The 16,403-nt window shown below is 49.1% G+C and overlaps 1 protein-coding gene across 2 annotated transcripts in view; it reads right to left on the bottom strand.

The window, feature by feature from the left end:
• SHARPIN (SHANK associated RH domain interactor) overlaps positions 1 to 16,403 on the bottom strand; it is a 33,009-nt gene that overhangs the window by 3,335 nt on the left and 13,271 nt on the right. For both annotated transcript variants that reach the window (XM_061607209.1, XM_061607210.1), the window contains exons 8-12: positions 16,181 to 16,320; positions 15,658 to 15,831; positions 1,132 to 1,292; positions 645 to 756; positions 170 to 349 (exon numbers count right to left, since the gene is read on the bottom strand). In XM_061607209.1, coding sequence (XP_061463193.1) covers positions 170 to 349; positions 645 to 756; positions 1,132 to 1,292; positions 15,658 to 15,831; positions 16,181 to 16,320 — 767 coding nt within the window. The remainder of the gene's footprint in view (positions 1 to 169; positions 350 to 644; positions 757 to 1,131; positions 1,293 to 15,657; positions 15,832 to 16,180; positions 16,321 to 16,403) is intronic.

Below are 16,403 nucleotides of genomic sequence, written 5' to 3'. Positions count from 1 at the left end.
GGGAGGGCACTTCTGAGGTTCTGGAGACAGGATCCTTCCACTCTGCCCACCTCACAGTCCCCAGCCCGCTCCTGCTAATCAATGTCTCGCCCCCATCAGTCCTCCAATATTGTGTCTTGATTGGTTTTCCAACTCCCCCTCTCGAGAGGCGCCCGCAGCCCTCGCTTACCTTGCAGACAAGACAGTTGAGAGCCCAGCAGATGGGGCAGCGGAACTCATTGAGGTCGTCCTCGTAGATGCACCAGCCCAGGCAGTCGGCCGTCTGGCAGTGGTAGCTGTTCTGGGCCCGGCTCTCGGCCACTGCCAGCCGCCGCTCCAGGAACCGCTCATACTCGCCCCACGACACCAGCTGCAGAGATTGAGGAGCTGTCTCAGAGCCTCCTCCAGTGGGTGGCAGGGGAGGTCAGGGCACAGACTGGGGTGGGGCCCTCAATGACTTCCACAGCTAGAGAGGGGAAATGGCAGTCGCTACTGCCCTCCTCGTCCTCCAAGGACAGAGTTCTCTAGTTTTCATGCTCTCGGCCAGCCAGAGGCGGCCCACTAAAAAGATGGCTTTGCATCTCCAACAGCTTTCGATGGATGACACAGCAGGGTAGGGCTCACCAGGCTGCCCCTTGCCAGAGGCCACGGCCTCCCAGACTCACCGCCCGGATCTCCCTATCCTGGAGCTGGCTGCTGCAGGCGTAGGAGTCATCCCGGAAGGGGCAGGCCACCTGAGGCTCCTCACTGCAGTTGATCAGCTGGTGCAGGCAGTCCCTGGGGGGCAGGGGGTGGGGGGAGAAGGATTAGGGTTGTTTAGTTTTATTCTTCTTCAGTTTCTATCACACCCTTATCCCAAAGGAGCCCAGGAGATCAAACACATCAATATTGATAACAATAAAAACAGTAGGAACATTTTCTCAGCCAGTCATTCCAGGACGGGATCTTCAGCCGTCAATGTGGGTCAGACAGCAGCCCCAGCCCAGCACACCTCCCCCTCCACCCCACTCCCTCCGCCCGGTGGGCAGATTACTGTTATACTTTGTTTGATTCTGTACTAATGAATTATTTTACTTTGTTCACTGCTCTGAATTTGGATTTTCTGAACCAGAGCGGGATATAAATCTGTAAATAAATAAATAAATAAATTACCTGCAGAAGCTGTGCAGGCACTCTCGCAGCAAGACCCCCTCGCCCGGCTCCACGTCCAAATAGCAGATGCGGCACTCCATTGCCTCCTGGTTCGGCACCAGAGCCTCTTCATCCAGCTGGCGCAGCTGTTGGAAGTTCTGCAGCCGTTCCTGTTCCAGGGTCTGTTTGGGGTGAGATAAAGTGGCCGGTGGCTCACCAGGCAGGCAGGACAGAGTTGCCAGGTAAGGGGGGCTCAGCCGAGGGACACCCACGGCCCAGTCCTGGTTATGCCGCCTGCCTGGTGGGATTTGGGGACTCGCCCCCACCAAGGTGTGACCAGTTGCAGACTCTCCTTGCTCTCAGAAAGAGAGTATTGTTTATTAATATACGGTCACAGACCCATTCAAATAAAACAGTCAATAAAAGTACAACATAAAAATAGCAGTTAAAAGAGAAGAATCCTCTTGCAACTCCTTTGGGCAGAGAAGAGGAACTTAGCCACTAACTCTGTTGCAGACTGATTAAAATCAGCTAAGAAGTATTTCAAAAACCAGACCAGAGAGCAAAAGCAGAAGCCCAATAGCAAAAGCAGGAGAGAAGACTTTGAAATCAGGAACAAGCGTTCTGTGAAGAGAGAGACGTGAAGTGAAGATGGGGACCTTGAAGAGGAGCCAAGAGCATCACCTTCTCATCTGCAACAGGAATATTAGGAAATAATATCTAGCCGTTCCAGCTTCAAAGTGCTTTACTATATTATCTCAGCTGGTCTAGCACAGTGGGGAGGAGAGCCTGGCTGGGAGTCCAGAGTCTAGGAGTTCAAATCCCCGCTTGTGTCTCCTGGGTGCCAAGGGCCGGCTAAAGATCACCCCCACAGTGAGTGGCTCAGGGGTTACGTGCCCTGCCACCTGTGCAGCCGTGGGCAAGCTGCGTAGTCCCAAGGAGCCCAGTTGAGGACAAGGAAGGGGCTGGCCTGTGCAGCTGTGGCAAGCTGAGCAGGCCCTAGCCAGCTGGGGAGGACTAGCCGCAGAGGGAGGCAATGGGAAACCCCCTCTGAATACCGCTTACCATGAACACCCTATTCATAGGGTAGCCATAAATCAGGATCGACTTGAAGGCAGTCCATTTCCATTTTTCAGCCCTTACTTATGGCACCCCTATAGGGCAGGCCAGAATTATCAATAGTTCAGGGATGGGGCAAGGTGGGAAAAGAGAGCTGCCTAAAGTCCTGCTTGGGCATTTTAAGGCTTGTACTGTTTGACTGTGCTGCTGCTGCTGCTTCAGTCTGGTGGAGGGCTTTTATATATATATATATATGTAATTGTATGGTTTGTTTATAGTAGGGATTATACCCAGCCCTGGTATCTAGATAGATGAAGGGTGAGACACGTTTTTTAATGAAGAAAAGCACCATCCACAGCCACCCTTGGGAAAAAACCTGCATCTTGAGATGTCGTCACTTCCCAGGCACTGCAGCTCCGGGTTGGGTGTGGCAAGCGCATCACACCTGCATTAAGCCCCGCCCCTTTTACTCAACTCATTTGTACATTTTTTCCAAAATGTCCCAAAGCAACTTACAAAATATTAAAATCAAGTACACAGAATAAAAGTACTAATACAAGGGTTCCTCCACCAGTCAGAATCAGGGAGACAAATCCTGCCCCACGAAAAGGTGAAGGGCGGGCCCAGACACACGTGTCACAGTAGGAGTCGACTTTGAGGGCCGGTGAAGCCCCTGATGGCCCTCCTTCCCTTCTGCCACCTAATCATTGCACAAGAGCTGCTTCCCTGTGGCAAGACCCTCCAGTCAGTGTGTGAATAGCAAAGTCACAGAAGTAGAACCCCTCCTTTCAAGACAAAGTGCAAATTCCCTGGTGGTATGTGCTATTCAACCGTGGAACTGACAATCTGGGAAGGGGGTGGACGATCCTTTGTGCTGTTTTTTCAGGAGTGGGTTGGACTAGTTGACCTTTGAGGTACCTTCCACCTTTAAGGCTGTGATTCATTGCTCTGCACATAATATAGCCATGTAAGAGCTTTAACTGGGGAAGTAGCCGCCCTACCAAAGTCTGGTGTGTGAATGCAGCCCTAGTTTCTGGGTACAAATTACAATCCTGTTCTTTTGACCTTAGATGTCTTATTATGGGCTGCCTCCTCCTGAATGAGGTTCCTCACCTGTTTACTAGAGAAGCCCTGCTGTATATACCCTTCTACACCCAGGTAAAACTGGCGAAAGGATTCCTTCCCTTGTTACTTATACTACAGGGATACTGGTTCAGTCCTGAAAGTGGGTCTCACGTGGGGTTTGTTTTGCTGTATCTCAGAGAGCCCTTTCGGAGACCTTCTGTATCTGCACAGGCAGTGGCAAAACTATTTTATGATATAAAGGTCAACCATGATGCAAAACATTTATTAAAATGTTAACTTCCTTCATTTAAGATTGGCAAGGTAAACCTTACCCATCTTCAAATGTGGCACATAGATACACCTTAAGTGTAAAAGTTTTAGGATCACTTGGTGCATTTTGCAGAGATCCTTATTGTTCTGAACTGAGTCAAAACACAAATATATATCATACACACTTACTTAGAGGTACATATTATTTAATTGTATTTTAATCACATTTAATTTCAAGAGGTCTCTCTCCCGGAGAACCCTATCTGAATTCTTCAGGCTATTGACATGATCCAAAGTCTTGGAAGGATATTCTCTCCAAACAAACCTTAGAGGAAATGCATAGCTCAGTGGGAGAGCAGATGTGTGGCATGCAAGTCCCTGGTTCAATCCCAAGCATCGGGTCTGACTCAATTCAATTCAATTTATTTATTTGCGGTCAGAGACCCGTATACTGAGAGTATAGTAAAATAAGTATGTACAGAAATTATCAAATAAGAACAACATATACATTTGATCAGGAGAAGATCGGAAAATTACATATCAAAGGCATTTGAGCGTAAAGGTTGAGCAGCGTATAAGAATTTGGCCACATTCATAGTTATTTCGGGTCTGGCTGAGAAAGATTCCCCTGGGAAACCCAGTCAGTGAGGTCACCCTGGGGCTGACTTGGTAGAAGGCAGCCAGCTATGCGGCAAAGCAGCTGCCTGGAGTTTACTCATGGAACTTCTAGCATTTCCTCAGATTATATGATTTTGTGTTACCATTAGATTTACATTTTACTGTCTTGCTCGCTGGACTGCCTTCAAGTTGACCCCGACATATGGTGACCCTATGAACAGGGATTTCATGGTAAGCGGTGGTTTCCCATTGCCTTTCTCTGAGGCTGAGAGGCAGTGACTGGCCCAAAGTCACCCAGTGAGCTTCAGGGCTGTGTGGGGATGCGAACCCGGGTCTCCCAGGCTGTAGTCCACCACCTTAACCACTACACCACACTGGCTCACATTTTACTGTAAAGCACCTCAAATGTCCACACAACAAAAATAGGGGCAGATGAGATATAAAAACTGCGCAGAGATAATGGATGTGTGTGTACGCACACAGAATAATAGAATAGTAGAGCTAGAAGGGACCTATAAGGCCATCAAGTCCAACCCCCTGCTCAAGACAGGAATCCAAATCAAAGCATTCCTGACAGATGGCTGTCCAGCTGCCTCTTGAATGCCTCCAGTGTCAGAGCGCCCACTACCTCTCTAGGTCATTGGTTCCATTGTCATACCGCTCTAACAGGAAGTTTTTCCTGATGTTCTGTTGAAATCTGCCTTCCTATAACTTGAGCCCATTATTCCATGTCCTGCACTCTGAAGAGATCCTGGCCCTCCTCTGTGTGGCAACCTTTCAAGTACTTTAAGAGTGCTATCCTATCTCCCTCAGTCTTCTCAAGGCTAAACATGCCCAGTTCTTTCAGTCTCTCCTCATAGGGCTTTGTTTCCAGTCCCTTGATCATCCTCATTGCCCTCCTCTGAACCCATTCCAGTTTGTCTGCATCCTTCTTAAAGTGCGGTGTCCAGAACTGGACACAATACTCAAGATGAGGCCTAACTAATAATGAATAGAGGGGAACCAATACTTAGCACAATTTGGAAACTATACAGTACTTCTGTTAATGCAGCCTAAATAGCATTTGCCTTCTTTGCAGCCACATCACACAGTTGGCTCATATTTAGCTTGTGATCAGCAACAATCCTAAGATCCTTCTTGCATGTAGTATTGCTGAGCCACCTCCCATCTTATAATGGTGCATTTGGTTTCTTTTTCCTAGGTGTAGAACTTTGTACTTATCCCTGTTAAATTTCATTCTGTTGCTTTCAGCCCAATGCTCCAGACTATCAAGATTCCTTTGAATTTTGTTTCTGTCTTCCATGGTATTAGCTATGCCCCCCATTTAGTATCATCTGCAAATTTGATAAGCATTTCCTGTACTTCCTCTGAAAGAGCAGGTTCATAATCTGGGGGTGCTCCTGGATCCATCCTTGTCGCTAGAGGCCCAGTTGATCTGAGTGGATAGGAGTGCCTTTAACCATATGTTTTAAAGTCTTTTTTTTAAACATGTTTTAAAGTGCTTTTAGTGTTTTTATATGCCACCCTGGGTGCCTTCTGGATGGAAGGGCAAAGGGAAAGAAAAATACTCCAGGTGAATGACTGGCTATGAAGGAGGTGCCAACGCAAGAGATTTGGATTCTGGGACCATGAGCTACACTTCCTGCTGTCAAGTGATGGATTGTACCTCACAAGGACTGAGAATAATGTGTTTGGCCACAGCATGGAGAACACCATCTGAAGGGCTTTATACTGAATCCTAAGTGGGAGACGTAAACTTGGAGATAACAATTGACAAAGGCTTATGCAGAGTAAGAGGAACTGAGAGAACAGCTCTAATAGGGTCCAATAATAGTCTTCATAAAAATGCAGGAAAGCAGCCAGGCAGTAAATCACATGGTCTTCGACTTCTGTATACTAATGCGCAGAGCATGGGAAACAAACAGGACAAAACCTGAACTCTTAATACAGGAGAGGAAATCCGACTTGATCACAAATTCTGCCAAACACGGCCCCTCCAAGAAATTCCTGACTTGTGCTGGAGAAAACGTTCTCCTACAGAAAGTGGAGGAAGCAGGCTTGCGTGTTGGGTTTGGACCTAACACAGCTAAAGGATCAGCTATCTTTGACTTGATTCTAACCAACAGATGTGACTCAGTGGATGAAGTGGCAGTTAAGGGAACTCTGGGGGAAAGTGACCATGTTTATTTATTTATTTATTAAATTTATATACCGCCCGACTAGCAATAGCTCTCTGGGCGGTGAACATAAAATAGCATAAAAATACAATGAATAACAAAATAATACTAAAATACAATCAACAATCCAATACAATAAACATTTTTAAAAGTAAATCAGTGTAACTTAAAATGCTTCAGAGAATAGGAAGGTTTTGACCTGGCGCCGGAAGGAGAGCAGAGTTGGCGCCAGGCGTACTTCCTCGGGGAGACTGTTCCATAGTTCGGGGGCCACCACTGAGAAGGCCCTAGATCTTGTCATCACCCTCCAGGCCTCCCTGTGAGTTGGAACCCGGAGGAGGGCCTTCGTAGCAGAACGTAGTGCACGGGCCGGTTCATATCGGAAGAGGCGTTCCGCAAGGTATCGTGGTCCCGCACCGTATAAGGCTTTATAGGTTAATACCAACACTTTGAATCTAGCCTGGAAACATATTGGCAACTAGTGCAAGCTGGCCAGAACAGGTGTTATATGCTCGGACCGCTTGGTCCTTGTCAGCAATCTGGCCGCCGCATTTTGCACTAGTTGTAGCTTCCGAACTGTCTTCAAAGGTAGCCCTACGTAAAGTGCATTACAGTAATCCAAACATGTTGTACTTGAGTTCTTGATTTTAAAGGAAGCAAAAGCTGAGAGTAGCCAAATGTGTACCCTGGACTTCAGGAAAGCCGATTTTAATAATCTCAGAACAGTGGTAAGTAAGGTTCCATGGTAAGTGACCCTAATGAGAAAAGGAGTCCAAGATGGGTGGGAGCTTCTGAGAAAGGAAATTCTAAAGGCACAATGGCAAACAATTCCGTGAAGACAAAAAAGGAGGGAGACAGCAGAAGCCAGTGTGGCTTCACAAAAAGCTTAGAGATGACCTGAAAACAAAAAAGGACACACACAGGAAGTGGAAAGAAGGCCAGGCCACAAAGGAAGAGTACAGGCAGGTACCACAGAATTGCCAGGATGGTGTCAGGAAGGCTAAAGCTGAGAGTGAGCCGAGGCCAGCGAGAGATGCCAAAAGCAACAGAAAAGCTTTCTTCAGGTACATCCGTAGTAAAAGACAGAGGAAAGAAATGGTAGTTCAGCTACTCAATGAGGATGGCAAAATGATAATAAAGGCCAAAGAAAAGGCAGAAGTGTTAAATTCCTACTTTAGCTCAGTCTTCTCCCAAAACAGGGTCTATGACACTCCTGGCCAATGTGAAGTTGAAGTGGTAGTATTTAATCATAGACTTGTAGAGTTAGAAGGGGCCTGTAAGGCCATCAAGTCCAATCCCCTGCTCAAGGCAGGAATCCAAATCAAAGCATTCCCGACAGATGGCTGTCCAGCTGCCTCTTGAATGCGTCCAGTGTCGGAGAGCCCACTACCTCTCTAGGTCATTGGTTCCATTGTTGTATGGCTCTACAAGTTAGGACATTTTCTCTGATGTTCAGTTGAAATCTGGCTTCCTGTAACTTGAGGCCATTATTCCATGTCCTGCACTCTGGGAAGATCAAGAAGAGATCCTGGCCCTCCTCTGTGTGGCAACCTTTCAAGTACTTGAAGAGTGCTATATCTCCCCTCAGTCTTCTAAACATGCCCATTCCTTTCAGTCTTTCCTCATAGGGCTTTGTTTCTAGGATTGCAGCCTGAGATTGATAGACAGGTGGTCAAGGAATACCTCATTACTTTTAATGAGTTCAAATCTGCAGGGCCGATGAACTGCATCCTAGAATATTGGAACTGGCTGAAGAACCACTGTCTATTATCTTTGCAAAATCATGGAGAATGGGTGAAATGCGGGATGACTGGAGGAGGGCTAATGTTGTCCTTATCTTCAGAATCGGCAAAAAGGACGAACCTGGGAACTATAGACCTGTCAATTTGACATTCATCCCTGGGAAAATTCTGGAGCAGATTATAAAGCAGACAGTCTGTAAGCACCTTGAAAAAAATGCAGTGATTACTAGAAGCCAACATGGATTTATCAGGAACAAATCCTGCCAGACTAAACTTATTTCATTTTTTGATTGCATAACCTCTCTGGTAGACTGTCGGAATGCTGTGGATATAATATATCTTGACTTCAGCAAAGCTTTTAAAATACCCCATGATATTCAGATTAGCAAGCTAGCTAAATGTGGGCTGGATGGAACAACTATCAGATGGATCCCCAGTTGGCTACAGAATCATCCTCAAGGAGTGCTTATCAATGGTTCCTTCTCAAACTAGGGGAGGTAATGAGCGGGGCACCGCAGGGTTCGGTCCTGGGCCCAGTGCTCTTCCACATTTTAATTATTATTTATTCATTAAATTTACATCCCACCCTTCCTTCCAGAAGGCAAAACACGAAAAGCACTCTAAAACATCGTAAAAACAAAACATATTTAAAAACATATTAAAATGCAATTCCAGCATTGAATGCAAACTGGGACAAGGCCTCTACTTAAAAGGCAGGTTGAAACAGGACGGTCTTCAATAGGCGCTGAAAAGATAATGGAGCGGGCCTTTTGATAAGGTGGTACCTGCAGGAGGCTCTCACCTGCACAGCACAGTGATCGGCTGGGTATATAAGGGGTAAGACGGTCTTTCAAGTATCCAGGTCCCAAGCTGTGTAGGGCTTTGTACACCAAAACCTGCACCTTGAACTTGAACTTTTTACTCCTAAGTGCTGGAAGGCTGGATGAGAAAACTATGTGGGCCCCAAAGTCCTTCAGTTTCCTTCCCAGAGCTTCAAAGACTGATGTGATTTCTTTGTAGCTCCGCTTGGCAGTATAATTCGTTCCCACACAGATGGGAGCAATACATGTCCGCGGGCTTTATGAGTGTTGGCAACCCTTCCGTCACATCTCTAATCCATCCTCCAGGAAGACAGCATATCTGGCAAGTCCATGAGTCTCCTTGGCCTACTTGGGTTTTAATCCCATGCAGTGGGGAGTCTCCCACTCCGACTATTCTTTTATCGTGGGGCATGGTTTCATTGCTTCTGCCTGTCTGAACGTCAGCCTCTCACTGTCACATGGGGTCTCCTACAATTCTTCCACAGCAGGCGGTCCTCCAGTCTCATCCTCAAATGCCTGTAAGCGGTTCGACTGGTGCAGAGTGCCTTCTAGATCTTCTCTTCCTGTCACCCTTTCTCACAGAATTTCCTCCACCACTTCCCCTCTCTTCAATACTCTCTTCTCTTCAACATGCTGTTGTTCTTCCATCTCCTGTACTTCTCTTTGCTGTTGTCGTTCCAGTGTTCGGCCATGAAGTCTTTGTCTTCTCTTATACCCTTGAGTGTGGCCACCCGCCACTCCAGGCCTTTTACTTTTTCTTCCAATGGTGCCACCAGCTTGCATGTGTATGCCATGTTGTTGTCAGGCAAGAAACAAACATTGCACTCACCTTGCAGGCCACCACCACTGAAGTGTCCTTTCCATCCATACTGTTTTGTTCCCCCCCCCTCCTTGTATTGTTATATAGCCTGTGCTTTGTCCTGTCCTCCTTGAAGTTTAACAGGAGAGTCCCACTGATATGTGGTGTGCACTACAAGAAATTGCATGTTAGGGACCTCCCCCTTGACCTCCCTTGCTGAACTCCGCTGCCAAACTCCTTTTAGCTCTCCCTGTTTGCTCATTTTCTGAGAGCTGACTTGCTTGTATATCCTTTGGACCAGCTGAGACAGCTCTCTCTGCTCTGCTCAGCTAGAAGTTGGAAACAGAAACAGTCCCAGCACACACTGCTGTTGCTAGTAGCACCCAGCAGTTATCAGACCCTGCCCCTCCAGTCAGTTTCACTGTATTACATACAATTTTCCATTCACAGAATTCAAATGGTAATGCAAAAAATGCAATTTAGAGAAGCAGCAAGAAAAATACAATTAAAAACCTCTATGAATATTTAATGTGGACATGCTACAAATTACCTGAATGAAGCTTGTGGACCACTAGTGGTCCATGGACCAGTTTGGGAACCCTTGCCTTAGGCTGTGGCCCCTGCATAGCTCTAGTGGCAACCTCCTACTCTGACATCCTGTCTGGCACCCCAAATCCAGCCACTACTGAGGCCAGAACCACTCAGAAGCAATGGAGGGCCATTTCATTTGCATTGGCAAGGCTTCATGAAGTAGATGATTTGGGGTGGGGGAGTTAATTTGGCTTTAAGCCAGTTAATTGCTATTTAAATATTAGTATGATTTCACAGCAGGGGTGACTGACCTATGGCCCTCTAGATCTTGTAAACTACCATTCCCATCAGCCTCACCAGCAGGGTCAATGAAGGATATCGGAGTTCAACATCATCTGAAGGGCCACAGGTTAGCCAAACCTACCCTACCAGAATCAGTCCACAGGCAACTAACGAGGCTGGCAGAGCCTGCATGCCCAGTAACCCCATATTATGTATAGTTAATTTTTATAATTCAGTTTCATACATTGCTATTTCTGCTTTGCTATTTCTTCTCAAAATGAAAAATGTAAGTGTACTGCCTTCAAGTCGATTCCGACTTTTATGGCAACCCCATGACTAGCGTTTTCATGAGGCTGAGAGGCAGTGACTGGCCCAAGGTCACCCAGTGAGTTTCATGGCTGTGTGGGGATCCGAACCCTGGTCTCCCAGGTCGTAGTCCAACACCTTAACACTACAATGAAAGGCAATATATAAATAATAAGCAATGATTGTCATAATAGCATGATGAAGGTGGCCAGTGTTGACTCAGCTACACAAGATCACAAGAGCTGCACTTGCCCTCAGAAGAAGCTCAAAAAGGTTAGCCAAGCTGGGTAGCTAAACAGAACCAACAAGCTAAGGGTGGTATTCAGTGCTAGTTCTACACAGAGCAGGCCTACTGAAGTTAACATACATGACTAACTTAGGGTCATTAATTTTAATGGGTTTAACTCCAAGTGGAACTTATCTGAATAAAATCCGCAGAGAGAGAGTCTTTCTGTCACAGATTTGGACAAAGGGCAACCTCAGATCGCCCATTACCAAAAGGCCATTGTATGCTGCAGGCACAGCCACCAGAAGCCCACCTTCTCCAAGAGCTGCTGCTGCTGCTGCTGCAGCATCCCCTCACGCACAACACACCTACAGGGGGAGGGGGGAGAAGGGGCTCCCGTTCCCCTGGGTTTCTTGTTTCTGTGGAGGTGGCCCTTGCACCATGGGGAGACACTTCAACCACTAGTGCCCCTGCAGCTGCATGCCCAGCACACGTGAACACTCCCCCGCCTGGTGAACAGCTGCCGCCCAAGCGTCCAGCCACTGCTGGCCAACCTCGTAAGGATGAACCATCGACCGAGTCAGCTAAACCTCTTTGAGCTGTGGAGTAAACTAGAATGGCACCCAGCAGTTGGCGTCACACAAGCCACTGTCTCCCCTCAAATCCTCTTTTGGAGGACGTGTGGCTGTCCTGCCGAGCTTTGCCAGGGCTCACTGTTGGCTGGGATTCTTTCTTGTCAGCTGTCAATCCCTAGAGCAAGGGAAGCAAACCAACCCCACCCGAGGAACCAGCTGGGGCTGAAATCAGCAAATGGGGAGGAGGGGGAAACATCCATCAGGCAAATTTCCGAGACCATGCAGTTAAACTGGCTGAGGCAGCTCTTTAGAGGGCGAAAGGGCCTCGTCTGCAGCAGACGGCCTCAGTCAGGCTTTCCTGAGGGTGGATTTCACCAGAGATCCCCTCACCATTTCGTAACTCTGAGATAAGTTACTTGTCAGGATTTCTCTCTCTCTCACACACACACACTCTCTCTCTTTACCTTAACAGATGCTACTCACCACTCCCTCCCTCCCCATCAAGGATGCTACATAGAAGTGCTAGGATTTGCCATCTGGCCCAAAGGAATTGTTTAATAGAACAAAGGCTCTCCAATTCATTTAAAAAATTCAAATATACAAACACATTATGCAGAAATTACCCGTCTCAAAACGGCACCTGAAATTTACATTGCTAAAAACTCAGTGTTCAGTAGAGAGAGGGGGAAGGTGGGTTTTTCATTATTCCCAGCATGCACTGCTGCCTCCACCTGCTCCAAGATCTGCTGGCTGGTGCTGGCAAATGGTAGGCTAGCAGGGGCTGGGGCAGACCCCCAACTCTCAGGCTGCAGCACATACTTCCCCCACTGAGAAGCACTGCGGGTATGGGGCAGTGGAGGGAGAGAAAGAGAGCATTTCTCTGGCAAAGTGCTATTAAGACAGAGGTACTGGAGGCATCCAGCACAGAGGGTTTCTCGGTCCAGTGTAGCTTCAGCAGCAAGTTCCAAAGGAAGAGACTGGCCTTGTGATTCAAACATACCCTGGCCTTTTGGGTTTTCCTGCAAACTGCCTCCAGCCACGAGGCTTCTCCTGGTCAAAGGCACACACAGAGAGGACCCGCAACAGTGGCTCCAACATAGCTTGCATCACTAAGCTGGCCAGCGGGATGGCTCTTAGCAGACAGCATCTACACTTGATGCAGAACTTCCTTCTCCTGGCCACGCCTGCTGCCTTCTCTTCAGAGCTGTGCCAGGATAGGAAGAGGGGGTCTAAGGACAGAGCTCAGAGACGAATGCAATTGAGGTAAGAAGGCACTGCAGCTGTTGCTGAGGGCCAGAGGGAAGGAAGCTGGTGCAAGGCAGCCTGGGGAGGGTCCCCAGAATGCAGTGCACTCCACAGCCCTGGGCCCAACTATCTGGGGCAGACATAGCATCGCAGCACCTGCAAGGAGGCAGAGGGGGTCACCGGGTGGGGATGGTCGGGGCCTTCATTATGTGAGGCCACCTTCAACGACAACAACAGATACATCCACAGGATTATACAGCAGATCTTCTGCCTCCCTTGGGAAAAGTGCAAAATTGCCTTCCCAGGATTCAACACCCTCTCCCAAACTGGGACAGGGACCACAACCTATGAAAAGCTCTCAGTTGGACAGTGTTGACAAGCCAGGGAGACAAGAGGCGGTGCTGGGAGGGGTGTCAGGCTATCACCCGCTCTGGGGGGCCCTCTGCACCAGCTGCTGACCTGGCTCCAACCCCCATGGGTCACATAACTCCTCCTTTGTGGATAAGCGGCAGCCCCCCCCCCAAACAGGGGGGAAGAGGTCAGAGCACCAAAGACGCGTTATTCTCAGGCCTGCGCTGGAAATGGGATGGAAAGGCAAAGGAGAGGCCAGGCAAGCCCTCCAGCATGGTGCCGTGAGCCCAGCTGGGACCACACCAGCTTTCCCATGAAAGCTGTTCACTTCCCACGCAGCGACGGCCGCGGCAATGACTGCAGGGGGCCCTCGAGCCCTTTACTGAAGGCAGCCCACACTACTGCTCTGCCCAGCTGGCTCAAAGGCTGACTGGCCTCTGAAGCACCCAAGGCCCAGCAGGCAGGAGGAGCGGCTTGTTCTGAGAAGTGGAAAGAGAGGGCGCCGCCCGCGCTCTGCCCTGCCTCCCCACCTCTGCTCCATTGTCCGCTCAGCTTGTTTCAACAGCCGCTGGCTCTGCTGCCTAAACAAACGCAAGGCCCCGCTGCAAGACAGGGGCAGGCAGCAGTCACTGAGCTATGAGAACTCCGAGGAGAGGTGGATAAAGTCCTCCGAGGAGCCCAGGCTGTGGGCACAGGGCACAGCCGAACCATCTTCTCTCCTTCCCTTTTCCTGCCACAAGAGAAAGAAGACAGAAGAAGAGAGAGGGGTCAGGGGCAAAGATTTCTTGGGAGCCTCCTTCTCCCCACCAGCCAGCCGCACCTTCCGCCCACCCACACCTGGCTGGGCCCACAGCCATCCCTGAGAGCGGGGCCAGGCCAGGCCCAGCCCCCTAGGAAGCAGCCCTGGGGCACAGGAGGGTGTTGACTGATTAAATGCTTCTTAAATAAAAGAAAACTATCCTTAGGAAATACAGTGGAAACAATACACTCAAAATTATCACTTGCAAAAAGGGCAAAGGGACATACTTAAGTGCTTTGTTATGTAAGAAAACAATTGACAAGCTAATACTAAACATCTCCTGCAGCATGAGCACCTTCACGCCATATGGGGGGGAACAGGTCTTGGCCCAGTGCGCCTGGATCCTGAGCTCCCCATGGCACCCACCTGTCAACCACCTGACCTTAACATGATGTCAGGAGGCAACTTCAGTGGCGGGGAAGGGGCAGCAGAGAAGGGAAGGAGCTCCCAAGTCTTCTCTTTCTTCCTTTGCAGGCCCGGCTTGGAGACAAAGATGTTTAAATTCAAAGGTGTGGCATCAGCCATGGGACAGGTGGCTGTAGTTAGGGGGAAAGGGGCTTGCGGGCCACATTAGGACCCAATTTGGCCCTTGGGCCAGTGGCTTCCCATTCCGGCCTTAGGCCATTAACAGTTGTGTAGGTAGGGTTTGCTTTGCTTTTTGAGTTTTGCACAGCAAAACTAGACCTGAAACACGTTGGGCTCAATATGGCTACTTCTGCTCCCTCCCTCCCTTCCTTCGTTCTGATGCCTTCCTATTTTCAATCTCCAGTGCATGCTGCTAAGACGGAAGAAGGCAGCTGCCCCACACACAAGCTGACCTTGGGCTGGAGGCCCACCCCCATGGCCCAGGCTTGTCCAGGATACTGCTGGTGGAGATCTGCCCTCCCCTCTCAAAGGGCTGCCCCCATGCAGTGAACGCAGACTGCAAAACGGAAGCATCGGGGGGCAACAGACCCCCACCCAGGACCACTGCAGGTGATTCCCTGCATTTCCACTCTGCTTCCACCCCAGTCAATATTGGCCCAAGACAGAACCCGGGTGTGTGGTTAGGGATGAACGCTTTTCAGCATCTTAGTATTGTCTCAATAGTCTTTTGTTATGTAATTCCCTGTTTTACTTCTCTTCTAAATTGCTTTGGGAATTCTTTCAGTTGCATGATGTGAAAAATAAATCCAATAGACTAAACCAATCATTAATCACCAGAATTCAAAAGAATCAACGTAAAGAATAAGAGTCCACTACGAAATTTAAAGACAGTAAAAGTACCTGCCAAAAGAGGAAGATTTTTGTCAGCCTCCTTAACGCAGTTTGGAAGCTGGCTAGCCAGGCCACTACTAGTCAGGGTGGCTACTGTATGTTCTACCTCCGCTGCTGGAGGCAGAATGACTCTGAATAACACCTGTTGCCTGGGAGGGGAGGAATCACAAGAGGGGTCAGCTCTGCTGCTGCTGCTCTTGCACTCAGGCCCTGCCGGTACCTGCTTGGCCACTGTGAGGACAGGGCTGGGCTGTGACAAGCCCCTTGGGCCTCATCCAGCTGCAGCCAGGCTCTTTGTACGTTCAGAAGGAGAGGGCACTACAGAGGAACACCACCAGTGCTAGGAGCCACGCACAGCACTTCAGGCACCCACAGAGAGCTTCCCCAGCAGACTGGAAGGCTCAGGGGGGAACCCACCCCTTACCTTCTGGTACTGTAAAATCCCTTCCTTTTCCTGCTTCATCCGCCAGAGCTCCATTTCATCGGGTCTGTAGCCACCAGGAACCACGTAGTTGGCAGGCCGGTCTCTGCTGCACATCTCACAGCCGGGCCGGGTGGGCTTGTTGATGAACGTGCAGGAGGGACACGACCAGCCATCCTGCAAGGAGAGCGGAGGAGGTCTTATTGCCTGCAACAAGGCTAGCGCAAGACTTCCAGGAGATATGGGCTGGGCTGCAACCCCTTGCTCCAGACCTCCCCCCCCCCGCATATACTGCCAGGAGGAGATGAGACCCACTGTGGGGGGCACTCTGACCCCTTTCTCGGGCAGACAACAGTTTGATGTGAGGCAGTGTCACTGGGAGCACAGAGAGAAAGGAAAGCGCAGGGCATTTTTGCTAGGGACTGGGAAAGAGGGTCCATATGTCTCACTCTCTTTCAGGCGTGTGTGTGGGCGGGGAGAGAAAGGAACTGCTTGCGCTGTGGCGTGAAGCAGAGGCAGTACATACCGGCACAGGAGAGGAAGGAGGGGCAGCAGCTTTGTCAGGAGGAGCTTGGGAAGGGCCAGGGAGGAAGTTGCGGAGCTGAAGGTTGCCCAGGAAGTGGCTGATCTCCCCAACATCCCTCTTCCTGCCAGCATCTTTTGCACCTGCAGCAGAGTGCATAAAAAAAATGGGTGGTATTCCATGCTAGTTCTACTCCGAGTAGACCCACTGACGTTAATAGTCACGG

This window comes from Rhineura floridana, chromosome 1 (genome assembly GCF_030035675.1).
Source record: "Rhineura floridana isolate rRhiFlo1 chromosome 1, rRhiFlo1.hap2, whole genome shotgun sequence".
In the NCBI taxonomy this organism is placed as follows: Eukaryota; Metazoa; Chordata; class Lepidosauria; order Squamata; family Rhineuridae; genus Rhineura; species Rhineura floridana.
Note: the sequence above shows the minus strand (reverse complement) of the source record. Positions and strands in the feature narration are given on the sequence as shown.